The sequence below is a fragment of the Cyclopterus lumpus genome, chromosome 23, assembly GCF_009769545.1.
Source record: "Cyclopterus lumpus isolate fCycLum1 chromosome 23, fCycLum1.pri, whole genome shotgun sequence".
NCBI classification, from domain to species: Eukaryota; Metazoa; Chordata; class Actinopteri; order Perciformes; family Cyclopteridae; genus Cyclopterus; species Cyclopterus lumpus.
In genome coordinates this window covers 1,977,454-2,004,797 of record NC_046988.1, presented here as the reverse complement: position 1 = coordinate 2,004,797, position 27,344 = coordinate 1,977,454, and the positions used below count along the sequence as shown (strand labels likewise).

Sequence of the window (27,344 nt, the reverse complement as noted above, 5' to 3'; positions counted from 1 at the left end):
AGATATGACAGTGGCTGGATGTTGGGTCAGACATCTGGAAGCTGAGTGTAGACCCTGCTAGGGTCTCCGGTTGGACCGCGGGTTCAGACTTTTGCGGATGTTAAAAGTGCACAAACGAGACCAAAAGAACCCACGTTACCGTCCAAGCATTTCATCACAGGAACTTGAACAAACAAGGAGCGCCTCAGTGCTGCAATCCTATTTGCATGTATTAAAATAGAGTCATATACAGACATTTAGCACAAAATGGGCCCCTTTCTATGCAAATAGTCCAATTCACAAAGATCAGCAAGTTGGTGGTAATTGAAGTGCATTTAAAAAAAAGGGCCGTCTGCTTGAATTCATTTATTTTAGGATGCAATGAAATCCGTGTCATGAATAAAGCCACTCTACATGTCATTTTGGAAAATATGAAAAAAGAAAAACAAGATTGAAATAAATCAATGAAGCCGACTGTCGGCCTCCAGCGCATCTCTAATTTGCCACATGGATAACAACAATCAAGAAAGGACTTCATTTGTTTATTTATGCTTCATACGTGTCTTTTGTGAAATGACCTTGAGAAAGCGCGGACAGCCACAATGGACTCACTGGTAAATGGACTGTTCTTCTCTCTCTGTTCAAAGTGCTTTAACACTTCCACTGATGAACGAACCTGCTCTCCACTGAGCCACAAATCATTAAGAAATTACATTTTCTGACCGGGCGCTTATCAACGGTTAACTTGATGACCAGAATTAAACTTGATGCTGATGGGTGTGATTATTGCATATCATCTTTACACTAATGTGATCCTTTGAACATTTCTGCACTAAATAACTTCTAAAATCTGCATAGCTCTTCAGTAATTAATTAAAATATATTCTACATATAAATGTTTTTCATATATATATATATATATATATATATATATATATATTATAATTCTTTAAATGTTCTTCTGTTCCACTTTTCAGTTTCTTGATTTTAGCAATACACATTCATTTCTCTTTCTATGTTTAGACAGCGAAGGTGAGAACCTGAAACATATTCATGTTCATATTCTATTATCAGTACCAGAATGCAGTGCCTCCATGAGCGTTTAGGTAAATATATTATCGCATCGGACTCGTGTCTGCAGATATTCAATATAAAAAAGGACTTGCATCAGCAGATGATTGGACATTTCTCACACACACACACACACACACACACACACACACACACACACACACACACACACAGCTTTAGAATAAGGGGAGACAGGACTTCATTACAATGATGGATGGTAAACAGCACAGTCGTCTGTTGACTCTGAAAAGCACCGACCAGGAATGTCCGTGTGAGAGTTTAAGCAAGGCCTCTGCCCATGTGTATGGAACTATCCGTGATCTTATATATGACGTGTGCATTGATGTAAATAAACCCCCATTTCAAGCTGCTCTGGCTGACATCTGGTCCCCTCTTGTTTGCTCAGACGGACCTCTGAGGTCTCCGTGAGCCTGACCCTGCGCTCAGAGGAACCTGCACACCCTGCCAGAAGGAAACCATCGCTTCATGTCACTCTACTGGCTGCAGAAGAACAGTGCAGGCGTTTGTCATCCGGATTTAAAACTCTGAATTCTTGCTCTGGCCCTCTAGCTGGTCATCTCCAGCTCCCTTCTGCTGCTCTACTCGAGCGAACCTCCAACTCTCAATCTACGTCTTGTTGAGCATTTCCTCCCCCGCACCACCATCTGTCTCTCCTGTATTACCAAAATCTAAACATTTGTCTCACTTCACACCTTTTCAGAGGAAAAGACGGGAATCTGTTCCATCTCAGTGGAGGAAAAAGAACAAAAAAAAGGAATAATCGATCAATCTCATACTTCGAGTCATCTATTCTGCCGAGTGTGTATTCGGTCTTCGTGGTTCTGTGCAAAGTGAAACAACCTACTGTGTGTCTTCTCATGCCAACAGAACCAGAAGCAGCTGCCCGTGGACCCGTTTCACAGACACATGTGAAGCGCGTTCACTCGTGTTGACCGTGGGTTTCTTTTTGTTCCGTGAATGTGATATTGGCGTTTTGTTCCTTCATGTCACATTTTCATCATCAAGTTGACGCATGACGGCGTGGCATCTCAATCACTCAAAATACAAGGTAAGAAACCGTGTTTTTCATTTCAACTGAAAGCCGTTTAAAAGTCAGAGTGAATACGTCACGTCTTTCACAGCAAGTCTTTTAAATGCATGGGCTGAATAATTAAACATACCAGCTGCGGGGCGACGAGTTCTGCCCTTTTTTTAAAATTGCTCTGCAAGACTTTGTTTATGCTTAAGGGTTAACGTTATAATTAAATTCATCTGCGAATAGAGAACTGCAGCTGGAGAAAAACACACATCCACTGAAAATGTGGATTCCACACCTGATCTATGTCCAGCACAGTACTGTGGAGAAAGAGAGTCGTCCATATCTTGAGAATGCATCATATTGTGTTTTAAATGTGCCTCACCGAGCGGTACGGAGGAACTCCGCTGACGTCAGGAGATCAAGTGACAGATTAGACGTGCAGGACTCCGGACCGGAGGAGATGATGCTGCTGATAGCGTCCACTCAAGTAATGAGGTTTGGGCTTCAGGGCAAGAGATGGTCCCCCGTTGCTAAAGTGCCTTTAACACGTGACATGAGCACAGCAATGCGTCTTCATCAGGGGGAAACTTTGCAGAGCACTTTCAAAATTCCTTGAACACAAACTACTATTCTTTCTTCTTCTTTGACACCCGTGAGACGTATTGCACTACGCTGCCTTGGTTTATTTAGCATTGCCTCATTCTTTGTCTATATATGCTGTGGGCTAATACAGCACTGTTAAACCATGCTGCCTTGTGTATGGTTTAAGCTGTCTGTTCATGTTTGGTAAGTCCTCAGTTTAAATGTCGTATTAACTATTGATTTGTGCAAAACACAGAGCCACTGCATGCCAACATATGCAGAATTTGACATCTTTCTTTTTCTCCCCAGTTTGGGGGGGGTGAGGGGGGGCTTGCACACAGATCTCTCGACCACTCGAGCTGCAGAGATGTTTACATTTCTATAATTTTCTGCGGCTTTCTCTTTAAATGGAGCATTATCAAACCGCAGCGCCTGCTATTAAAGAAACAGACGGTTACAGGACTTTGTGACATTATTGAATTCTGCCGCTGCTACAGACATCTTAGCTCAAGTGTGTCTGACCCCCCATGTAGGGCAGAGAGGAACATCTCAAACGCCACTGGAAGTTTACTGTCGGGCGATTTGATGAGTGGCAGAATGTTTATTACCATCATTAGTGCCCGGGTTGGATTATAGGAGAGGCTCATGTTGGATACCTGTGACGGAAGCAATAGCTTAAAGTCCTTTTTCTTCCTTCAAGATCACAGTGTTTGGAACACACTTGGAATACAGATGGGCACATTGATCTGTGGTAGAGTGGAGCGGTTTGGAAATGTTCTTTAGAAGAGGTTTCTGTCAATTCTGCTAAACCTGCAATAACAGCTCTAACGGTATTGTGCTGTGTTCACATTGTAAAACGTAGTTTTTGGCGAGACTTCGTTAAATAAAGTTGTTTTCACAATGACATCAAATAGAATGATGAAGTGTTTGACTTCAAACACCAGTAACATGCAAACGGTAATGAAGGAGTGCATGTTGAAGAGCATGGGATGTTTTACTTTAGTTTGTTTCCATGGTTTCAAATTAGAATCGAGACATTTCCACCTTCACATGTACAAGTCTACTCCTCGTCTCAGCTGCAGCCTCTCCAGCTGTCCATATCTTTGCATTATCACTGCTCCAGACTCTTTTCTCTGCCATCAGGCCATTTCTGTACCGGCCTTATATTAATTTAGATCCATGTCTGTCCAAAATATCATCACCTCAACAACTTATCCTATTAGATATATGTCCAAAATTGTTTGAATTAACATCTTTGACCTCCAAAATCAAGCCCGTTGAACATTGAGTTCCAGTTGGACATTTCTCCCAAATTTGAAGAAATTCCCTCAAGAGTTTTTAGATTATTACAACGTCTAGCATTTATCTATGTTGCAGTATAAAGAAATGAGCTGCAGACGGCACCCTACGGTTCTTGAAAGTAAATCTAATAAGGAAGTGTCTTAAAGATGCATTCTCACTCCTGGCCATCAGAGGGCGACTCCTCTGGTTGTATAGAAGTCTATGCTTCATGTGTTAAAGCTGCATTCGCTCTACTGACCAACAGTGGGCGACTCCTCTGGTTGTATAGAAGTCTATGCTTCATGTGTTAAAGCTGCATTCTCTCTACTGACCACCAGGGGGCGACTCCTCAGGTTGTATAGAAATCTATGCTTCATGTGTTAAAGCTGCATTCTCTCTACTGACCACCAGGGGGCGACTCCTCTGGTTGTATAGAAGTCTATGCTTCATGTGTTAAAGCTGCATTCTCTCTACTGACCACTAGTGAGCGACTCCTCTGGTTGTATAGAAGTCTATGCTTTATGTGTTAAAGCTGCATTCTCTCTACTGACCACCAGGGGGCGACTCCTCAGGTTGTATAGAAGTCTATGCTTCATGTGTTAAAGCTGCATTCTCACTCCTGGCCATCAGAGGGCGACTCCTCTGGTTGTATAGAAGTCTATGCTTCATGTGTTAAAGCTGCATTCGCTCTACTGACCAACAGTGGGCGACTCCTCTGGTTGTATAGAAGTCTATGCTTCATGTGTTAAAGCTGCATTCTCTCTACTGACCACCAGGGGGCGACTCCTCAGGTTGTATAGAAGTCTATGCTTCATGTGTTAAAGCTGCATTCTCTCTACTGACCACCAGGGGGCGACTCCTCTGGTTGTATAGAAGTCTATGCTTCATGTGTTAAAGCTGCATTCTCTCTACTGACCACTAGTGAGCGACTCCTCTGGTTGTATAGAAGTCTATGCTTCATGTGTTAAAGCTGCATTCTCTCTACTGACCACCAGGGGGCGACTCCTCAGGTTGTATAGAAGTCTATGCTTCATGTGTTAAAGCTGCATTCTCTCTCCTGACCACCAGGGGGCGACTCCTCTGGTTGTATAGAAGTCTATGCTTCATGTGTTAAAGCTGCATTCTCTCTAATGTCCACCAGGGGGCGACTCCTCCGGTTGTATAGAAGTCTATGCTTCATGTGTTAAAGCTGCATTCTCTCTAATGTCCACCAGGGGGCGACTCCTCCGGTTGTATAGAAGTCTATATAAATGACTCTACTTCACTTGATTTATTCCCTCAGTAAACATTTTTAGTAGTTTAGTCTAGTTTCAAGTCTTCTTCAATACAACATGTTCATTTAGTAAATTATGGTAATTTAGAGTCAAATAGAAGCAGAGTGTGCTTTTAGGGCGGGGCTACAAGGTGATTGACAGGTTGCTATCAGAGCCGTATATGGCCACTCATCAAAATCAAGGTTTCAAACGACTATGTCCACTTCTTATATCCAGTCTGTGGGAAACCCTACAGTTAGTAGACCAACTACGCTTCTATGTTAGGCTGAGTCCGTTCCAAAACACTGATGACAAAGCAGATACAACACCATGAGTAATTTCTGCGGCATGCTTCCATAAATATTCCTTCCCGCAGTCACCTTGCTGCTGTGACACTACACAGAAACCCACATTCACTGCAGAACTCGGGCACCTTCAGACGCGGGTCAACAAACACCAGAAAGAAGTTCATGAATCATTCTGACTTGCAGCGTCTTCTTTGCCTCGCGGCGTGACCCAGCTTGTAAACCACGTCGAACATTTAAAACACCAAAAAGCCAAGTGGTGTTTAAGGTTCTTAAATCCAATCAATACAGTATGCTCTCTTTAGTGGTTGTAAATATAAAAAGACGTGAAAGAACTCTATGGGCCCGTCTCTGCCATTTGATAATCCTTCTGGGACTGAGGCCCCCTTAAAGCAGCTCTTCCTGCTCCGAGCTTAATTGATTTGGAAGCTTTCCAGGGCCTCCGGGGCCAGGATTGCATCCCAATGTTCAACGTCTGCATTCAAGGTTTAGGGGAGCCTTGCAAAACATTTAAATTATTACAATTCCACACCCAGACACAGATCATTCATAACCAGCAAGCCGTTCCTTCATAATTACCTGAACTGCTGCCAAAACAAAAACATACAGAAGTGAGATTCCTCCGCTCAAAATCACCTGAGTTTCCTCCTTCAGTTTGTAAGTGTTGGGAAGGAAACGCACGTCCTCACAGTCATCTTTCATAGACCTGAAGAATGACGTTTGCTCGTGGATAATAATGGGAGGTAACCTTGTGCAGATACAAAACTGAACTTGCTGAAGGTCGTGACGCGAATGGGTGTTATTGTATAAGCACCAAACCGTAGATACACTCTCTTATGTTAAGATGCTGGAGATGGAGCCTTGCAATAGTGCAAATAGGCATGAAGTCATGTTATAGTCACATGTTCCAGACACTCTCCAGTCATGTATGTACGTCGTCAGGGGTCGGCCGGTTGGGCAAATATATCGTCTCCGATGTGCTATTGGCTGAGTATGTTTTGGAAATGTCTGTCATGTCATTTTGCTTATTTAAAAGGTGTACCTCTGAAGAATGAGTGAGAGATGCTACTCAGCTTCACATCTAACTGGGTTAATCAGTGGAAAGACTAACCAGGACGATTTTTTTCATTGTTTGAAGTGTGAAGCGTTAACACAGCAACTGAGCCCGTTATTTCAGAAGGTTACATTGTTCCATTTCATAATTGAAAAGGTCTAAGAACATTTTCTTTTTTTTTCTCCTTCTGCAGGTTTATTTTGTTTCATTATTAGACTAAAAGAACGTGTGGAACATCGTGGTGTCAGTGACTATTTGTCTGCCACTGTTTGACTGGCGAGTCCTCACTCACTACTCTTAAATGATCACACAGCTGAGTGCATCGCCGCGGCTCAGACACTGACAGAGATATTCCGTGCTTTTTTTATTGGTCGTCAACATCACAACATTGCGTAATGTCAAAATAATACTTGAAGCCTAAATGAAGGCTTCGGGTTCCGGTTCATCCCGTGAGACGGAGCTGTGGTTTTGTAGTTAAAGTCATCTTGAAAATAAAAGCAGCATTAATAACGGCTATATTAAGACTCTGGATTGTGTCCCTTGAGCTTCAAGACTTGTGTGGAATAACGAGCCATAAATGTAGTGCAAAAGCCTCCAGCACACTTGGACACAGGCTCACCTGCAGCATGGCAGCAGCCAGGTAGACGGACATGAAGATGGGGGTCAGGGTGGTGTGTCCACTCTTCATCAGGTGGATGGTGTAGAGGAAGATCAGGTGACCGGGGATCACCAAAAGTAGAAGCACCTGAGCAGAGCGATGATTGGCTCCTGAGGAAAAAACGGAGGTTACAGGTGAATGCGAGACAAACACTGGAGAAACTTGAGGAGCTCAATAACACTAAATCATCAATCTTTAACACCAGTCTACTGAACCAAAAGTAGGAAATCAGCAGTTTGCATTGATTCCTTGATATCTCACACACACACACACACACACACACACACACACACACACACACACACACACACACACACACACACACACACACACACACACACACACACACACACACACACACACACACACACACACACACACACACACACACACACACACACACACACACACACACACACACACACACACAAACAATGTTATTAACAACGTATTGCAGCTATTGTGACTAATTATTGAAATGACCCACAGTTGAAAAGGGAAATCTGTTCAAAGTTAAGCGTTTGTGTGTATGATTGTAAACTTAGTATGAAGAGAGACCAACGGAGTGAGAATGGCTATGCCTCGGCATCGCAGCCAGCCAGCGAGCTGAACAGGTCAGCGGCGGTACTCACCTTTACCCCAGAATGTTCGGCAGGGGTAGTAGCAGCCCTTGGCCTCGTCGGGAACCTCCCCAGGAGCGCAGTGGAAATGCAGGTGAGTGGAGAACCGGCTGGCCTGAATAGCCACCAGGTTACCCCCGATGCCTGGACAGGAGAGCATTCTGTCAGGTGAGGTCACAGAGACAACGTAAAGGCAGGTAAAGTATTCATAATCATCGCTCATTGGGTAACTAGAGAACGGCTTCCACCCAATACTGCATTTCCAGGGTTTTCTGGACTTCACCAGTTCAGTCATGATCTAACCGTGACAGACGGGGACCGGCTGGCCACCAATGAACCCCCCAAGAATTATATTAACCAGTGCTGCCTGAACACAAATTACTGAATGACAAAGAGGAGCCCACAACGGTGCCTAGTAAGAATAAATATATCCTCCAGAAGGCTTTATACAACAAACAACATGACAGTTTGGCTGAGGTGTAAAAGTTAAAAGAGCAATGGAATAAGACTCGGTGATGAGTGACGTTCATCTAAAAAGGAACCAACTTCTAATATTCACTAAACACTTCTGCCCTGGATAGAAACAGTCAGTCACATGTTCTGTGTGTCTTTTGTTTCTCCAAGGAGTGCAGTTAGTGACAGTATGGGCTTCATGACAGCACCGACAGTCTTGATGGAGCAGCAATAGGGGGCGGGGCTTAGCGGCGGCCGAATTTCCTCAACACAACCATGAATCTAGTTTGAAAGATAAATAGCACAGAGTTGCCATCTGCTACACCAAATAATATTTTCTGAGTAGACTCCTCTGGTCTTTGCACTGTGTCAGGCCTCTAAAAATGATTATTATTATGATTTGACTTAAACAAGAAGTTTATGAAGCGTCCCATTAGAAGGAAAGGGATCACAGTCGGGCCCCTTGTTGAGCAGCTGAACAGTCACGAGAACGTGGGACGCCATCTGCACCCACGAAACACACTTTACATTCACATAGTGCAGCTCACACACACACACACACGTACACACACAGTCTTTCATCCATGTACCCACAATCTGGTGACTAAGCTCTGCAGGAGAGCTCACATACAGACAGATATCAGCAACAAAGGAGCTGACAAGGTGGGCGTCGTTTAAGCTCAGAAGAGAAGAAGAAAACCCAGATTTATCCTTTATGCATGTAAAAACTGCCAGGGAAGAGCGAGACGTCTCTTTATTCAGAATTATAAGGAGCGCAGTGCAGCGGGGGGACAGATCCTCAAAACGAGGCTGCTTTCAGTCACTGAAGCGGTCGTGTCCTATAAACACAAGAAGAACAAGAAGGATGTGTGTGTCTCAGACCCCCCCCCCCCCCCCCCCCAAACAAAAAAAACCCAACTAGACCTGTTATTGTGGCGACGAGTATATCGACGCAGACACTGCCATCACCTCGGGGTGACGTCCCCTTAATTCAATCTATTGTATCCGTTTGTCTGACTTCTGTCTGGAACATTGCCAGCACCGCCGCGGGGCCGCGTACAGACACAACTTCACGCTCGCCCTTTCCGTACAGACGCCGTGCAAACATGGCACCCTGCGGTCGTTTGCCAAGAAGTAACTTTACACGTCTCTTCATGTAGATGTGGAACAAGATCCTCCCACATACATACATACATACATACATACTACTGTATGTACCAATGTTGACCTGTTCATAGTAGGACTACACAATATATAGTTAAGGATTCTTGGATTCTTTTTTCCAATGTTGTGCTGCCCTTAATCATACATTATCAGAAGTTGCCATTATACTTGGACATATATTTGAGACTTTTCAATGTATCTTTTTCTTATTGTTAATTCTCTATGTTCAAAAACGGGGGTCCTAAATGTGTCCCATTGGATTCTTTATTTGTGTATATACATTATCCTCGTAGCACTGCACCAGTCTCCATGTAAATGGTTTTATTCTTTAGCAACAGGTCATGTGGTAACTGTGTGCACCGATTCATTTGGCACGCAGTGAGCACACGAGTCAACTAACGGGGGAACCGGCTTTAAGTGCTGCGCAGTGGATCCAATTCATGCCTATACTGATACATGTGATACAGACAAACTATGGAGGGACCCTGAGACTGAAGCAGCTAGATGGAATTAAGCCATCATTACATTGTTTGTAATTTCTTTTTTATTTACACCTGTGCTTTTCCGACTGCGACATGTCAAAATGTCTGGGCCCAAGAACATCGAACATTTGGCATTTTAAACAGAAACAAACAACTTTTTTCCACTTGTACTTGGATGGTGCACAGATTTTGACTTTCTGGCTTTTTGTCCTTGAGGGCATTTGCGATGGGTGGGGGCTGAACTGGGGGAGGGCGTTCTAGCAACCTCAGCAAGGGGGTGGCAGAGATAGAGTGGAGGAGCATTCGGGGGTAATCTGGCTTATTCAGGTCAGTGGGTCTGACAGGAGGAATGAGGATGAGGAGGTTCTGGGCTCCGGCGAGGGGGAACAGCAGGGGGTCCCGTGCTCCTCTCAGCCGGGTCGCTCCGCCCAGAGGGAGCCGTCCGCCCGCTCACCTCCGGGTTTGATTTCAGTTTGTTTATTTGACCGGCTCCATTATCAGGATGAAACGTGATAAAACAAACGCAGATAAAATATGATGGAAGGAAAATATGAACGGGATGCAAAACAGACAGACACCTGATCTTAAAACAAACATATATGAGAAGATGACAAGCGAAGATTAAAGGCTGCTGTACCCGAGTGCTGTCTGGAAAACACATAATATGATATCTGCAGGTTCAGAAAGATGGATCAAAGCCTTTATGACGACACCTGAAGCTGAATTTACAATCTAAATAAAAAGGAAAGAACACCCATTTCTGGTGTGATACACTGTCGCTACAGAGGCTCGACAGGAAATTAACTGGCAGACACTTCCTCAACAACTGGATTAAACATACCAGCTACTTTCTATCTCTGGGGAAATTGCATGTAATAATGTATTAAAAATAATGAATGGAGGCCAGTGTCTCTCCCGCTGCCTTTCGTTTAACCTGTCTGTTCTTATCACGCGCTACACATCTCTCTAATCCAACATCAACACACTTCCTTCTAGCTTTCTGTTGCGTCTCCCTTTTCTTTCATTTCATTCTTTTATTAGAACAGGACCCACGGTGCATTTTAATCAAGCCCAACGACACGAGCGGCCCCCGCCTCGCCACTTCCTCACCCGCTGAAGAAAAACGCTGCAAAAAGGCTTTTTCTGGCATAAAGACGTCTCCGCCCCCACAGACACCCCCAGCTGTTCCGTGGCCGGGACGCAGAAAACCAATTAAGAGTCAGAATCTTACTCCTATCTTGTTAAATGTCTTTCATTATTGCCGTTTAATTAAAAGCTTATCTCTTGTTGTGGCGGTGCCAGGGTCCTGGCAACCGTGGCTGAGCCAGTTAGCGGTGGGAGGTAGAAGCAAGAGGAAATGGAACGGCACCAGGTTTATAGAGACAGACAGACTCATTAGGTCACTCGTTTATGCTGATCAGCATTTGGAGGCATTATTTAGTAACTTTCATCAATCAGGGGACTGTTGACGGAGCATCGGCACTTCTTTGGGTTCAGCATTAATTCACACCTAGGAGCTGCACAGCACAAGACAAATAGACTCCACGGTGCGTCATCCATCTTGTGTGTAAACACTTTGTCTGAATCTCAGCTCGAAAGGGTCAAACTCTGCATTAATTGGAAAACTGAGAGACAAACGGGACCAACTGTTAAACAGCTTGTTGCCGTTTGCTGTTTAGAATAAAACGGGGTGTTTGTCTGCTGCCTAACAGGACAGAATGTCCTGAAGAAAGCTTTCCATTAACCACTGCACTTGTTTTGCTTACCACCAGTATTTGTGGAACAGATGGTCCACTACACAGATGAAGAGTCTTTCATTTAACTACATAGTTATGCTTTATATTTTATGGGATATCACGTCTTAAATTATCCATAAGGAGAGATGTTTCGATACCATTTCTTCCAAAACCTAAACTTGCATATTGTCGGATACGAGTACCGATGCCAGTGCATTTAAAAAGAAATTTTAAAAACCTAATCTGCACCAATTGGTCTCGTCTCGATTCATGACTTAATCAAAAGAAAAGTACACACTGCATTTAAATGAGCACGCACACAGAACTGCAAACCCTTCTGCAGGCGTACAGACCCAGGGGTCCTCACCTGCACAACGTAAACACATCAACACCGAACCGTATGGGAGTAGAGCAATCCGACTACACAAGCTTTCATTACGTATGTATTAAATCCCCCTGGACTAAAGAAGCTGTTGTCTTAAAACCTTTGGACCGGATTCCCCTCGTCTGTTGGTGTGTGTGCCCCCCCCCCCCCCCCCCGGGGCGGTCGAGCAATTGCGTTTCAAACGGTGACACCTTGAAGCCATTCACAGCAAAAGGACGGAGCAGTGCCAACACTGTGACTCACCGTTGATAACCGGCGTGTACACCACGATGCCGGCCAGATTTGGGTCAGACACCGTTTTGTCCAGGATGAGCCCTCCGATGCTGCAGAGCACGACATAATTAGATGATTAACTGGTGTGTGTGTGTGTGTGTGTGTGTGTGTGTGTGTGTGTGTGTGTGTGTGTGTGTGTGTGTGTGTGTGTGTGTGTGTGTGTGTGAGAGAGAGACAGAGAGAGACAAAAAAGAGGGCATGGAAAGAGGAAGACAGAGGATTCTCAATTATGTCCACGGTGAATTTGTGGGCTCATCTATAAATGCCACTAAAAATGCTTCATCGGCTGCAGAGTACACAGTAGGCTACACAGTACAAGAGCTTCAATAGTTTCTTTTCTTTTTATTTGTCTGCGAGATGTGGCATCTCCTTCCCGGAGTATTCCCTTCCTGCTGGCTGCATGAGTGAGGCTTCCAGGCTCGAGGGGACCCGAGGGTGCTCGGGTGCTGCAAATTTGTTTTGGGGGATGAGTCATCCAGACACAGGGAGTTGCAGACACAGGATAGTAGTCATTTCCCCCTTTGAAGACTAGACAGGCACACAGACACACACACACACACACACACACGCACACACACCTGCTGATGACCATGGCAGTGATGACCGGCTCCCATCCGGAGTAGAGCAGGGTGCGGCTGGCTGGGTGCTTGGAGGAGATGACGATCCACAGAGGATTCAGACACATGAAGAAGGCGCAGACCAGTGACGACACATACGGGTAGGTATCTGGAGAAGAGCAAGAGACGTCGTTCATTTTCCATCTCCGGATGGCGGTTTGGAGCCCTTCCCAGAATGCACCGGGGAAACGGTACAGTAAACCAGCTGAATATTCCCACCCCCCAGAAACTTAGTTTGAGGAACACGCTTTTGTGATGAATATATACCCCATAAATTGCAATAACTGAATTATAACCGCTGAACGCAAATATATAACCATCGAGAAGAAGTGCACACCAACACAGGGAAGGTTCCTCTCTACAAAAGCACCTCTTTGTTCAAACTACAAAATAGCACAACTAGTTTAGTCCAGGCACTAAATAACCATCATTAGGAAACAGTCAGAGATTCATCATCACTGTGCTCTCGTAACCCCAGAACAGAAAAGTCCCAGTGTTCGGGTTAAATGCAGCGCTGAGAAAACTTACTGAGAGCGGAGCTTTGTACCCACATCGACCCACATTGACGGGGAATCTGACACCGAGTTAGCATTCAGATACGCTCCAATGAGGGTCTACTACAGGTTAAACTGTTACATGGACCCCTGACACTCTGCCATCGGGTAGCCCTGCTAAATGGTCCCTTTATTATTTCAAAGTATTCAAACTTGACTAGAAACCACTTCACACTTTGAAAATCCAAATGTTTCTTTTTATTTCCAAAAATTGCTACTTTAAGTTCTGTTAAATAAGTTATCACCCCAGCTTTAATCCAGACATTTGGCTCTGGAGCTGTTATGCTTTTCAGCAGACTGCTGCCAGTTTATGGCTGCATGTAATAATGTGGTGAAAAGATAAATAAAATTCATAGAAGATAATGTCCTCTTTTTTTTGTCATTGTGGGCAATGTGTCATGTGTCAGATGGATATGTGACCGGTATATGAAATGCAGCTTAACTCAGTATCCAAGTCTAAACCCATCCATCCATCCATCCATCCATCTATCCATTATCACCTCTTATCCGGGGTCGGGTCGCGGTGGCAGCAGGTTCAGCAGGCCGACCCAGGCCTCCCTCTCACCCGCAACACTTTCCAGCTCATTCTTGGGGATCCCGAGGTGTTCCAAGGCCAGCCGGGAGATATAATCCCTCCAGCGTGTCCTCGGTTTTCCCCGGGGCCTCCTACCAGTTGGACATGCCCGGAAAACCTCTAATGGGAGGCGTCCAGGAGGCATCCTAACTAGATGCCCGAACCACCTCAGCTGACTCCTTTCGACACGAAGGAGCAGCGACTCGACTCCAAGCTCCCCCCTGATGTCCGAGCTCCTTACCCTATCTCTAAGGCTGAGCCCGGCCACCCTACGGAGGAAGCTCATTTCGGCCGCTTGTATCCGAGTCTAAAGTCTAAACCCAACCTGATTTATTTCTTCAACTTAATACCAACCCTATCTTCCCATTTTGCCTAAATCACGGACTCAATTGTCCCGACGACATCCACACAAACGTACTGAGTGCTCACAGGCTCCGTCTCATGCGCTCATTATCTACTGCCGAGTCCCCTCACGACGACAGCCTGTTGGTTGAAACAGTGTTATAAATAACGTTTCTCCACTAAGCATTAGAGGCATTAAGCTCATAACTCAGTCGATAATCAGGCGGTTTAAATTCAGTTTAGTTGAAAATAAACCCACCATTAGTTCCAATTTGGCAGGAAAGTGTCGGCGTGGCTGAACAACTGGGCCCACTGTCCCAGGAGTGACACAGCCAGACGTCCCGCCATGGAAATATGAAATCCGGAGGTCTGTTTAACACATTTAGCTCCTTTCGCTGTGGTGAACGTCTGTGTCACACAATTAGACCAGACAGAGTCTTTTTCCAGGGGAAACGGTTCCCGGTGTTTGCCGGATTGAGTGTCAGGAGGTGGTTCCACGATAAACATGTGGAATGTGTGGCGGGAGGACAAAAGGGCCGCTCTGTCCTGCAAGAGGAGAGGCAGGAGTGACCTCTGCTGGCTGACAGAGGGAAGTGTCCCACCATGTTCCACCTGGGCTGACGAGCGTTTCTAACTGAGAGGAGTGACCAAATGCAGTGATTGTCAAAGTGTTTTGTGTCGCTTCAATCCAAAGCGTATCGTAACTGGAGACCAGGATGAGAGGATCCACCATCTCATGCACGCATGTGCAATGTATGGACAATTTGAACTAGAAGAATCAGGTTACTCTCAGGTTGCGTTCACCCAGGTGACTTTTACACACCTTGTTGCTTCAGTTAATGTTCACATGGACTGTGTTTACCTGCACAAAATACTTTTTGCACTCATGCCCTTGTTTTTTTACTCTATTTATCTATTATTGCACTGTTTATTGTTTTTATTATATTTGTATTGTATATTGAAATGTAATATATATATATATATATATATATATATATATATATATATATATATATGTATATATAACATTACAATAAACATGTAATATATATATATTTACATGAAATGTAATATATATTTATTGTTTATTATAATATATATATATATACATATATATATATATATATATATATATATATATGTATATTACAATAAAATACAATAAAAACAATAAACAGTGCAATAATAGATAAATAGGGTAAATAACAAACAGATGACAGTACTTTAAAACAAGTATATATTATAAAATAAAAGTGTTTTAATAAGAGAAGGGAAGATGTGCAAGGGTGTTTGAAACTGTCCAACAGGATCTTTTTCTAAAGGCAGCAGCTGATCACCTACCCAGACATTTGTAGAGGCCCTGGCTTATCCAGGCCAGGATCGCCAGGGTTATGAGGTCACCAAAACTGGCGGCGATGGGTGTGGCTACATTGTCTGGGTTGATGCCCGTCTTCTTCGAACCCACGATTACACCCACCATAATGAAACCTGACACACAAAAAGAAAAGGGTGATCTTCACATTACTGGTGACATCAGGCGCCATTAAACAACCAGTTGGTCAGAAAGGAAGACATTGTTACAAATGTTGTTTGTGGAGGACAGAAGCCTGGTCCTCAGCTGTGTGTGTGTTGGGGTGTGTGTGTGTGTGTGTACCCTGCAGCATGGAGGCTATAAAGGCCGTGGCCACGCTGCTGGAGCAGAGCAGCACCGCGTGGCTCATCTGGAACTTCCCTTCTGGGATCCAGCCGAGGACCACGGCTGCTACGGCGGCCAGGAAGCCCACCACCGTGGCCTGAACCTGGGAGGAGGGGGATGGGGAGTTACTGCTGTGCTTTCGTGTTGAGTGGGGGGTAAACAAGCAGTGCTACGTGTGTGAAAAAAAACACACAAACAGTGCTTACAGGATCAGCAGAAGGGTTACTCATGCGAGGTCAAGTTCCACATACACATGAAGGTAAAATACTGTAATTAACATCATGTCTAGGTTGTTTTTTCCCAATCCATTACATAAGACTTCCTGCTGACGTGTGTTGTTGCTGCGTACAAACTGCTCGCCAAAACCCCTCCAAGGTTGCATGTCAGCGTGTGGAGATGATTAACAGAGAACGTACTCTATACACAGACAGAGATATCAATAAAACAGCCTGAGTCAACACCCACTGGGATCCAACCAATTACTAGTTACACATAACATGGCTTTACATAATTATATGATTATATATAATCACATCGGGTAATCAGGAAAGGTGTCTGTACTGAGTTTGAAAAGGAAAATTCTTAGAAGCCGATGTTAACCAACATTGTTTCATCCGAATGGCTGCACGCGCATGGAGATGGGTTAAAGCTTCAATGGGAGCCATTACCTGCTTCAGTGCCAGGTTGCCGATGATTAGATTCCACTTTTCTATGGGAGAATCCATCTTGCCCACATTCACCTGTGTTGGGAACCAGGAGAGAATATTAAAAAAAGAAAGCAAAAAGGAAAAACAATTGGTAGCATTCTTTGAGTTTTCTATGAGTGCCTTTAAAATAGGCCAGAGCCCCTTTGTGACCTGAAACCTCTGGAGCCCTGTTACCTATAGTCCGCCAGATTATCAGGAACTTAAAGGGTACCCCACTGCGATGTAAACGGAGCTCATCGAGCCGGAAAGGCGTGGTTGTAACAGTCAGGGATGCCGACACTATGGAGTGTCCTTATGGAAGTGCAGTACTAAATTAATGGAGTGTGTCTTATTGTTGTAGCTGAGTTTTGCAGCTTTTACACATGAATTATATTGAGCTGTATGCATGCATATTTCTTAATATGCATACACGTGCCCTTAAGACTGTACAGGTTTCATCCTTTTCATCGCTCTGTGCATCATAGCGGAGTTTTTGGAAGAACGTGAACACGAAGACAAACCAGGTTTTGTGAGGAATTATGGGCTGCGCTGTCCGTGTTGACACAGCACAGTGTCAATGTGGAGCCTGTGTGCCGAGAGCCGGAGGAGGCCAACGGGAAAGCCAGAAAGACAACAAACAAAGAGAGACTTTCTCCTCCGTCACTTCTTCTGCTCCTCTGTAGAGTATAATCGAGTATAGAAGATAATCACAGACACACTGACCAACACTGGCTGGATGAGCGCTTGGTGCACTTGTGCACGGGGTTGCAATCACACAGGTTTATGACACAGTTTTTAAGGGATATAACGTGCAGAGAAAAGGCTGTTCCCTTCCCTCGGCGCTCGTCTTTTGTTCACACTGTTTGCTCTTGGAGGGATTTGAGCGGCACAGCGGTTTGGGCGTCTTGACTGCTCGGTTATCCCGGATCCCACCCCTCCCTTTACAGGAAACCACCCCTTAACTCTGCTGCATCAGCAGATTCCTCCACCAACTCCTAATCCGCAGAGCTCTCACACTAAAATCCAACTGAGATGCCGCACAAATAATTCTTACATGGAACTCTCTGAAGGGATTAGAACTTGGGCTGAGAAGGGGACAGTAACCCAGGAAGGCCGTGAGCCTGTTTACTTCCCATTTCACCTGACGGAGTAGAAAGCGTAACAGACTAGACGGATTGAGAGAGACTTGGGGGGGGTCATTGGGACGTCACCCATTGGTTTGTGGGCTGATGTTATGAAGCCTTGAGTTCGTCAATTTGGTCGTCTCTGAACCGGAAGTTACCATATTTGGAATGCGTAGGTGTCACTCAGAGAAGTCGTCTCGGGTAGTGATATTAACCTGTCAATCACAGTAGTCCCGCCCTAAAGCATCCCCTGCTTCATGGTCTGTTTGACTCTAAATGACCATAATTTACTAAATGAACATCATGCTGTATTGAAGAAGACTTGAAACTAGAGATTGAGACCATAAACTCATGTTTAAAAGGTAAATGACCTGTACTAGTATAGATCTTCTCTAGTCTTCAGACCACTCAAAGCACTTTACCCCTACATGACATCATTCACCCAGTCACACACTGATGATAGGGGCTACCATGCAAGGGGCCACCTGCCCATCAGGACTAGCTAACATTCACACACCGTACAGGAGCAATTTAGGGTGAAGTGTCTCGCCCAAGGACACATCGACATGGACTACCGGAGGTGGGGATCAAACCGCCGATCCTCTGATTGAAGGACGACCCTGCTCACCACAGTCGCCCCCGTTTACTGAGGTAATAAATCAAGAGAGAAGTGGAGTCATTTTCTCATAGACTTCTATACAACAAGAGGAGTCGCCCCCTGGTGGTCAGTAGAGAGAATGCCGTTTTAAGGCACTTAAGCATCGGTTTCACTCGGCAGAAGCGGAGTGTGTGTGTGTGTGTGTGTGTGTGTGTGTGTGTGTGTGCGCATGTGTGTGTGTCTCACCGCTGTGGACAGCCTTGAGGCAAGAGTCATCTCCAGGTTTCCCTTGAGGCCGAGCAGAGCAGGTACCAGAATGAAGATCTCCGTGATGTACTGGAACGCCTCCCAGTGCTGCGGGTGAGCCGGAGGAAACACAGGGCGACATGTTCAACCTTTAAATTCCTACACTCACACTAAGCCCCGACATTCAAATACTATCCTTTAGATAAGGATGAAGTCCTTTATTTGCATGTGCACCAATGAAAATTAAAAAAAATTGTAAAATGTTAAGAAATATGGATTAACGCTCGCTGCCAGCTTGTTGGCTGACTGAAGCAAGAAAATTCAGATTTTCCGGGTGGGATTAGACCACAAAAAACAATGGACACATCTGTCAATCAAGACAAAAACACCCACTAAACTAATTGTTTCAAAAATGAACATCGTCTAAAACTAGAACACATTGAAAATCTGCTGGACAAAATTAAAATAATCACAATTCTAAATCCACTTACTAGCTTTTTTTCCAGAGCATTCAAATACTACTAATTGGAACGTAAAGGAGAGTCTGTATGTTTAGAAGTGTGGTGGTCTGAGGCTCTTCTCCATAGTCAGTGTCTTACTGCAGTAGATGGAGTTTGGAGAATCAGCACAAGAGCAAAGTAACGCTGTTCTCTGCACGTATTTTAGACACAAATCCAAAAGCGAATGCTACATTTACATTACATTACATTACATGTCATTTAGCTGACGCTTTTATCCAAAGCGACTTACAATAAGTGCATTAAACCATGAGTCCAAACTCAGAACAACAAGAATCAAGCAAGTACAATTTAGAATATTTTCACCTCTTTACTTCTCAGACAGCCCTTTCTGACGGTGAGCTGAAGCTGTTTTCTCTGTTCTCTTCAAAGCCACCGGACCCATTGACAAAAACATTTTACATTTAACATTACAGAACCCAGGAGCTTCCAGTGGAGGCAGCGGTACAGCAGAAGCTCCTGTGTTCTGTAAAGTAAATGTTCTTCCGGTGTACCGCTGCCTCCACCAGTTACTTTGTCTGTGTTATTGTGTGACTTTGGTAGTTTGAAGGGTTTGTTCGAAGTCACCAAAGTTCCCCCTACAGAAAGGTAGAGAGGTGAAACTATTCTCAATAAAGTGTTCACTTAAACCGATACGGATTTAGTTTTTATTTAAGTAGGCCTTCTTTTAGGTGTCTAAAAATATGTTTTGACCGGGAGAAGTACCTCATACAACCCCACTTCAAAAAATTAAAACCAACCCTTCAAGTTAAAAAAGGTACCCTGTAGAGTTGTTGACATCTAGCAGTACTATGGAATCATGTTTTAGGAGCAAATTCCTGTTTTATGAATATTGCGCACAAGGACACACATGTATGCACTCGGGCACGTGATACACATTCGTGCCACGAGCTTCCACACTATTCCTCTGAATGTGAATGTTGAACATGAACGCTTTAATTCCTCTTCCCCTTTTTTATAGTATATAAATCATATCATGCATTGTTCGCGTCAACAATGCATGATGTTATATATACACTATATAAAAAAAAGAGGAAGTAAGTGCGCTCACTAAATACGGGGCTACTTGTGGTTCCTAGAGTCCTAAAAAGTAGGATGGGAGCCAGAGCCTTCAGTTATCAAGCTCCTCTTTTATGGAACCAGCTTCCACTTTCAGTCCAGGAGGCAGACACAGTCACCTCATTCAAGAATAGACTTAAGACTTTCCTGTTTGATAGTGCTTATAGTTAGGGCTGAATCAGGTTTGCCCTGGTCGAGCCCCTCGATATGCTGCTATAGGCTTATAGGCTGCTGGGGGATGTTTTAGGATACACTGAGCACCTCTCTCCTCTTCTCTCTCTCCTTATGGATACATTTACATCTCTCCATTGCATCTTATTAACTCTGCTTCCTCCCCAGAGTCGTTGTGACTTCACGTCTCATAGGGTCCATTGGACCTGGAGGTGTCTGATGCCTGGTGAACCAGCCTCCCACGTTGGCCCTGCTGATGCCCCGCCCCCCCTCCTCTCTACCTCCTTCTGTTTCATGGATTGGAGTTCCATTCATACATTGTCATATTCATGTAATGTGTTTATGTAACTTTGTAAATGCTGTTCATTCTGTACACATGACATCTATTCTTCTGTCCATCCGGGGAGAGGGATCCTCCTCTGTTGCTCTCCTGAAGGTTTCTTCCCTTTTTTCCCTGTGAAAGGTTATTTTTGGGGAGTTTTTCCTGATTTGATGTGAGGTCCTGGGACAGGGATGTCGTATGTGTACAGATTATAAAGCCCTCTGAGGCAAATTTGTAATTTGTGATATTGGGCTATACAAAATAAACTAAATTGAATTGAAAATGTTTGTTAGACCTCAGGGAAACACACAGAGTTTCTTTCCGTTTGAACACCACAGGGCATCTTTAAAAACAGCCAATGTCTTTTATTTGTTTTTGAGCCAGTAGCTTGGGGCCAGCTGTGTGTTGATGCTGCAATCCTTGATATTATCGTACTGGTTGATTTCAAATGTCTATTTGAGTGAAAGATTAGGACAAAGGTCATTTTGTTACTACGAAAGCTTCAGTTTTTGTTTTTGTGTCTATACAATGGTGGAAAAGTGTAATAAACTGTTCTCCAAGGCTCAAATACAGACTGCCACAGACTTTAATGCATTAATATTGCAATACCTTCATCGTTGGGTCAGAGGCTCAATCTAAGGTTTTTTGTTTTTTTTATCCGTCGGTGGTAAAAAGTGTTTGCTGATTATCTGAGTGTTTTTTGTCCCTTCAGACTTTGTTCTGGCGGTGGCACCATGCTTCTACATCTCACTGATTCCTTCGCTAAGTACAGTGTTATCAGAACTGATGGAAGTAATGGCCCCAACTATGAAAACAAGACCTGGTATGTGTTAAACTGGAATTAGACTCTAATGCTCGAGGTCTCAAAAGGTGCTGGCTGTGCTTTGGATAATAGTTGCATTGTGGTTCAGCTTACCTGCACAATATCCAGCACCATTCCAGCTGATACAGTTCCAAATCCAGCCAGCAAGAAAGGCAGCAAGATCTGCAGTGCCATGGCCAGCAGTGACTCCTTGGGCATGTTCTGCACAGCCGATCCGGGCCCTTCCTCCTCATCGACTTCCTCCTCCTCCTCCTCCTTCTCCTCATCTGCCTCCTCCGCGGAGAGCCTCCTCTCAGCCAGAATGGGCTCTGTTTCGGAGTAGCCTCCATCTCCACAGTCGGATAAAGTTACAGAGGAGCGAGAGGCCCGGTCCAGGAGCCGTCGGCTTTCAACGAGCGACGTCTCCTGTCTGTAGCCGTTCTGGAGCGAGGCGGCCTCAGGTTTGGCTCCGAGGTCTACCATGGCCAGCCGCTCCTCCTGCAGCTTGGTGTAACCGGTAGGAACCATGGTCTGGGATAGAGAGGCGATCCGCCCAGAGGATTTCAGAGAGAGAGCACTCCACCCTCCGCCTGCTCCGCTCATACGCACCGTCAGGCTAGAGCCCAGGGAATCCCCTATGGCTCCTCCCAGACTCTGGACACTCATGGTGTGGTACAAGGCCGCAGCGTCTCATCTTCTGTCAACCAGCGTGAGAGCAGTGTAAAAAAAACGTCAGACAGTTCAAGGGGTTCAGAGAGGCTCAGGTGCACCATCCATGTTGGAAATTGGCTTTAGAGACTCACAGGCCTGAGGGAAATACACAAAGACAGATAACAGAGGGGGTATATTGGAGAACAGGGGAATGCAGCATGATGCAATATTTAAGATGAAATTACTCTGAGATGGAACAGCTGCATCACTCCTCAGGCAGAGGAACTAAAAACTAAAAACACATTATTCCAAGCTCTAAATGTGGAGCAGCTGTTTTCATGTGGATTACAGACCAGCTGTGATGGAGTCCATGCAACTTCTACAACAACATCAGAGGCAGGAGTTTATATTAAAAGTGCACACATCGTCACGGTAGCTACAGGATTTTTGTATCTTAAAAAGGCATTACATTTTTAAGATGTGTTTTTTGTCCCCTGATCACATCTTATTTCTATACAGGAATGTATCACTGCGGGTTTAGTTGATGCAAAAGTGAACCAAAGCAGTAAAAGATGAATCACCATCAGTACCAAAACAGTTTAAAGTGGAAGAACAACATAATATGTGTTGAAATAAGTGATACATTTGTCGAATATGTTGTCAGCGAGAGCAGCAAATATGCCCATCAAAATCAAAGGAGCATTTAACTTAGTTGATACCGTGTCGGTTGGTCTGTGGATGATGGTGCAGGAGTAGGTTCTATTTAGTTTGTACCTTTTCAGAGGCATTACAGTTTATGCATTTACATATTACCTGTGTGTCTGAGTAACGGGAGCTTCTACGTCATGGCAGCGCCTCCGTTTAACGCAATATGACGGCAACTGCCAACATCCCTAAAACCGGCAATGCTGTTGAACGCTAAGTTAGTTGTGTTCGTGTGAATATGCTAGCTAACACGGTGCTATGTTAGCTAGCCGGGCACAAACCAAAACAGAAGGAAGCGCGACTCCGCTGCTCGCTTCTGTATTAACCGGGAGACTGCGGCGGTCAATAGTAGCTAGTACACGTACAAATAGCAAACTACTTCTTCCGGTCGTCACCGGATATTAAACTATTTGTTTCCATCACTCACCTTTCTGGAACGGTGGCATTTTCTCTAGAAGAAGAGATGGGAGTCTTTTTGACAGTCAGCCAGAGCCAAGCGGAGAGCCGCGTCAGAGCGAAGAAGTGCCACCAAAGCTCGTCTATGTTGAAAAGATGAGCAACTCCACTTTGAAAATAGTGGGCGTAATCCGCACTGGCGCATCAAAGTGTTGGGTGGCACCGGGAACGTACTGTTAAATGCGTTTGAAACACTTAGAAACATTAAAAATAAATGATGCATCATTTGCAAACACATATGTGTCCTGTTCTTTAGCAATTATTGATTTTATTAACTTTATTTTCTTGGTGGCGATGCATATAGTGACGGTGATGATGTAAACATTAAGAATCATTGTTGTACTGGGTCAACAAAACACAATGAGAGTGGGACCTCTTCCTAAACCGACGAGCTTTAAATTCGGAACAAACGTGCGGTACTCAGTGCCACACAGATATTTTGATTGAAGTGCGATTGAATTGAATTTTTTAAAATTATCATAGTCCGTTAAATTTTCAGATAGGTTCCACCGAAATTAAGAGTTATAACGACGTTTTAACAGTGTATGTTTATTAGTGTTCATATTCATTGTCTATTTACGGCCCGTGCACTTTTTTAACAGCCAACTTCACCGCCTCCGAAGCACCAGGGGGCGCCATGTAATATATTCGCCCTGTACCCGTCACCCGGATGTCCATCTCACTGGAGACACATGCTGATAATAGAGACGCTGGTCGTGTCGCCTCTAAAATGGATTTAAAGATCAAGAAAACGAGTTCACAGGCTCTGCTGTCATGCGGCAACGGAGAAGGTTGGGACGCTTTTATTATCAGAAGAAGAAACGGTTTGACTTGAGAGAAGCTTCACTCGTTAGCTCATGTTAGCTTACACTACAGCACGCAGCACACTAATACAGTTATTAATGACGTAATGAGATGTTTAAAACCATATCTAATGTAAGTCTGATTCGATATTATTTCATATTTGTTTGCCGGCGCTGGAAATGACAAACTAAATATTCCCAAATGTCTGAAATCATATTTACTAGTTACCAAGGGATATTAATCATGTAGGAAATTAACACATTTTCATAAAAATAGGATGTCAGACATTGTTATGGCTTGCAACATGTGCTTGCAACATATGACTCTGTACACTATATTATTATTAATGTCAAAGACACAAACAGGTCCTATATATATATATATATATATATATATATATATATATATATATATATATATATATATATATATATCCTCACCAAGATATTAGTATGGATCTTTTTTTGCACAGATCAGATTGATGTCCCCGGGACAGAACTCACGTCAAACACAAATAAGCAGAGTTTTTAATGATAACTAATTCATATGTAAAAAAACAACAAATGTATTGAATCATAGCATGATCAAATCCAAAAGGGATCAAACTACTTGTTTTTTTTTTCATGACAAGATCCAGCAAAATGTCACTAATCTATCGTCTCCAGTGGTGTGCTTTGCATTGTGACCCATACATGTCAGGGAAAGCCACATTTAGTATTGTGAGCTTCGTCCTGGTCCCCAGAGAGACGGGCTCCGTTCTGACGGCTGTGAGCATCGTTTGTCTTGCAGGTCTCGGTGAGAAGCTTCTCCTCAAACCAATGGCGGGCAGAGCCCTGCAGACGGAGAGGGTCCCGAGAAGCAGCGGTGAGACCAGACCCCACTTACCTGCATGCTTGCTATGAGTTCCAAAGTTTTTTACGGGGGTTACATGATGAAATGTATATGGTAGTCCCAATTTGCTTCAGAGGAAACTAAACAAAATGACTCTATTATAGGATGGAGGATGAGTTAAGAGGAAAGAGGAGAGGTTCTGCAGCTGATGCTTGTGTGTCTTTTCAGACGGCAGCAGGAGAACAGGTTGTGGCTATAATGGGTTTTGTCCTTTTAATAACCGTTCTCTTCTCAGGCTCTTCTTCTCACCAACATTACTGATGATCAGTAGAGGGTACCAATGATATTCTTGGTGGTTTTAATATAGCATTCTTAAGAAATACAGCCGTTTAAGAGCTTTCTTCACCAGGATGGAGATGTGTGAGGACCACGTCAGGTTATTAATGATGCTGATTCCCAGGAACTTGGAAGCTGTTAACAAGGTCCACCTCAGATCATTGATGTAGACGGGCGTGTGCCTCCTTTTTTCTTAAACTCGTCAATCGGCTGAAATCTGGGAAATAATGCAAGATTAAAGGGTGAAGCTGTGCAGGCATGTAGACATAAACTGATTTTTTGTCTTGTGACTAGCGTTTTACAATATTGGATTGATGCAGATATTTTTCCAACTCATTTTGTTGGACGGCAATATATATATATATATATATATATATATATATATATATATATATATATATTTTCCACCTAATTGGGGAGGACATACAGTTTCTCCTGTGGTGGAATTCCTATATTAGTATGCCTTTTGTTATGCTGATGGCCCCCTGGCGAATATAGAAAGTCAAAGGTTTGGGTGGGAAAGAAATAAAATAAATCAATGCATTGACACACAGAGAGCGACCTGTTGAATGTCAGGCGCACCGGTGATGAAAATGTTTGGTCTGTGGAGTCTCGTAAACACAGCATATTCATTTATTTATGTAACATGGCTCTGTTGAATCTGAGGATAAGTTCAATTTGACCCACAATACCGATGTCAGTCATGTGACATCAGAGTGTCACGTTAGTAGCCCTGCCAACAAATGTTGTTCTTGTTTATTCATAAATGTAACATGCTTTCTTTAAAAACAATCCCTGTATACGACCCCTACCAACCACCTTTTGAGCCAGAGGTGTGATGATGTGTGTTTTTCTTTATTTTGTTGTTGTGCGTCAGTGTTGGAGCGGCTGCAGAGCTTCCTGCCTCAGATGGCCGAGGCCAACGAGAAGCTGAAGCAGCAGATGGTCGACGCTCCCGTCGGGCACTTTGACATAGAGAGCGTGGAGGGGGAAGAGAGTGTCATAGAGATGGTGAGCGACGGTCCGCCTCCCTCTGGTGGACCGGAGAACCCCAGATATGAACGTCGAATGTCCTTCCGTCATGCGTCATATGACTCGATCGAGCCGTGCGATGTCTCCCTCTTGTCCTTTAGGACGTGGCGCTGGTGGAGCTCAGCGGGTCTGACGCCGAAGACGAAGAGGAGACTTCGGACTCCGAGGAGGAATCGGACTCCGGCGAGGTCACGGAGCAGAACCTCGTATTACCCGGAGACAAAGGCAAGAAGAAAGCCAACATCCAGGTTCTCCATGAGTAGAACGGGTGGCCGCACAGACTTTTGGCTGCGTGTTGAGTTTCTTTGCCCTCCTGAGGTGACGCGGACTAAACTGACCCAAACATCCGCCTCGGGCGAGGAGGGATTTTACTTCACGGACACCGAAGACGCAGGTCTTCCCCCCTAGGAACAAGTGTAGATATCATGTTGTAAGTTTAATAAAGTGCCAGATGGCCTCGTCCAGTCTGGCGGTCAGCGCACCTCATTGAACTTGACGTGTTCAGATCACCGTGGATCTGTTTGAACAGTTTGTGCTCTTCTGGAAGAGGACGGGCGACCAGAAAAGGGGCGTGATAATAAAATGCAGCCTCTGTGCACCTACCCCGTTACGGCCACATGTTCGCTCTCTGAAATCATAATTAAAAACCATGTGGTTTGGTTTGGCAGAACACTTTTATCCATGTTGTTGTAAACTATATTAGGTTTGTACACAGGATGGCTCCTCACAAACCATTATTACATTAGTACATTTTGCTACTTGTGCCTCTTTAAAATGTATTAAAAGTATTTTGTTTAAAAAAAGTAATAAAGGTGTCATTTTGGGGTTCAACTTGAAAAGTCCTATTGGGAGTTCAGGTAACTGAATAAGCTTCAGCTGTTTGGA

At 44.2% G+C, this 27,344-nt stretch overlaps 2 protein-coding genes across 6 annotated transcripts in view; one reads left to right on the top strand and one right to left on the bottom strand.

Annotated features, from left to right (window-relative positions):
• Positions 1-23,556, bottom strand: part of slc41a2b (solute carrier family 41 member 2b) — a 28,941-nt gene extending 5,385 nt beyond the window's left edge. The window contains exons 1-11 of one of the 5 annotated variants that reach the window (XM_034526164.1): positions 23,428-23,535; positions 22,448-22,451; positions 21,759-22,341; positions 18,773-18,880; positions 16,787-16,858; positions 16,077-16,221; positions 15,764-15,910; positions 12,914-13,061; positions 12,306-12,385; positions 7,855-7,986; positions 7,184-7,332 (exon numbers count right to left, since the gene is read on the bottom strand). In XM_034526164.1, coding sequence (XP_034382055.1) covers positions 7,184-7,332; positions 7,855-7,986; positions 12,306-12,385; positions 12,914-13,061; positions 15,764-15,910; positions 16,077-16,221; positions 16,787-16,858; positions 18,773-18,880; positions 21,759-22,310 — 1,533 coding nt within the window. In that variant the 5' untranslated portion in view covers positions 22,311-22,341; positions 22,448-22,451; positions 23,428-23,535. Of the gene's footprint in view, positions 1-7,183; positions 7,333-7,854; positions 7,987-12,305; positions 12,386-12,913; positions 13,062-15,763; positions 15,911-16,076; positions 16,222-16,786; positions 16,859-18,772; positions 18,881-21,758; positions 22,452-23,108; positions 23,399-23,427 lie in introns of those variants that run through there. The other 4 variants (XM_034526163.1, XM_034526162.1, XM_034526166.1 and 1 more) reach the window with 4 other exon arrangements.
• Positions 23,557-23,870: 314 nt separating this feature from the next.
• On the top strand, positions 23,871-27,292 carry c23h12orf45 (chromosome 23 C12orf45 homolog). Its single transcript, XM_034526787.1, has 4 exons — positions 23,871-24,247; positions 25,050-25,124; positions 26,305-26,438; positions 26,561-27,292. The coding sequence occupies exons 1-4, from the start codon at positions 24,127-24,129 to the stop codon at positions 26,720-26,722; spliced, it is 492 nt and encodes a 163-aa protein (XP_034382678.1). The 5' UTR covers positions 23,871-24,126; the 3' UTR covers positions 26,723-27,292.
• Positions 27,293-27,344: the final 52 nt, after the last annotated feature.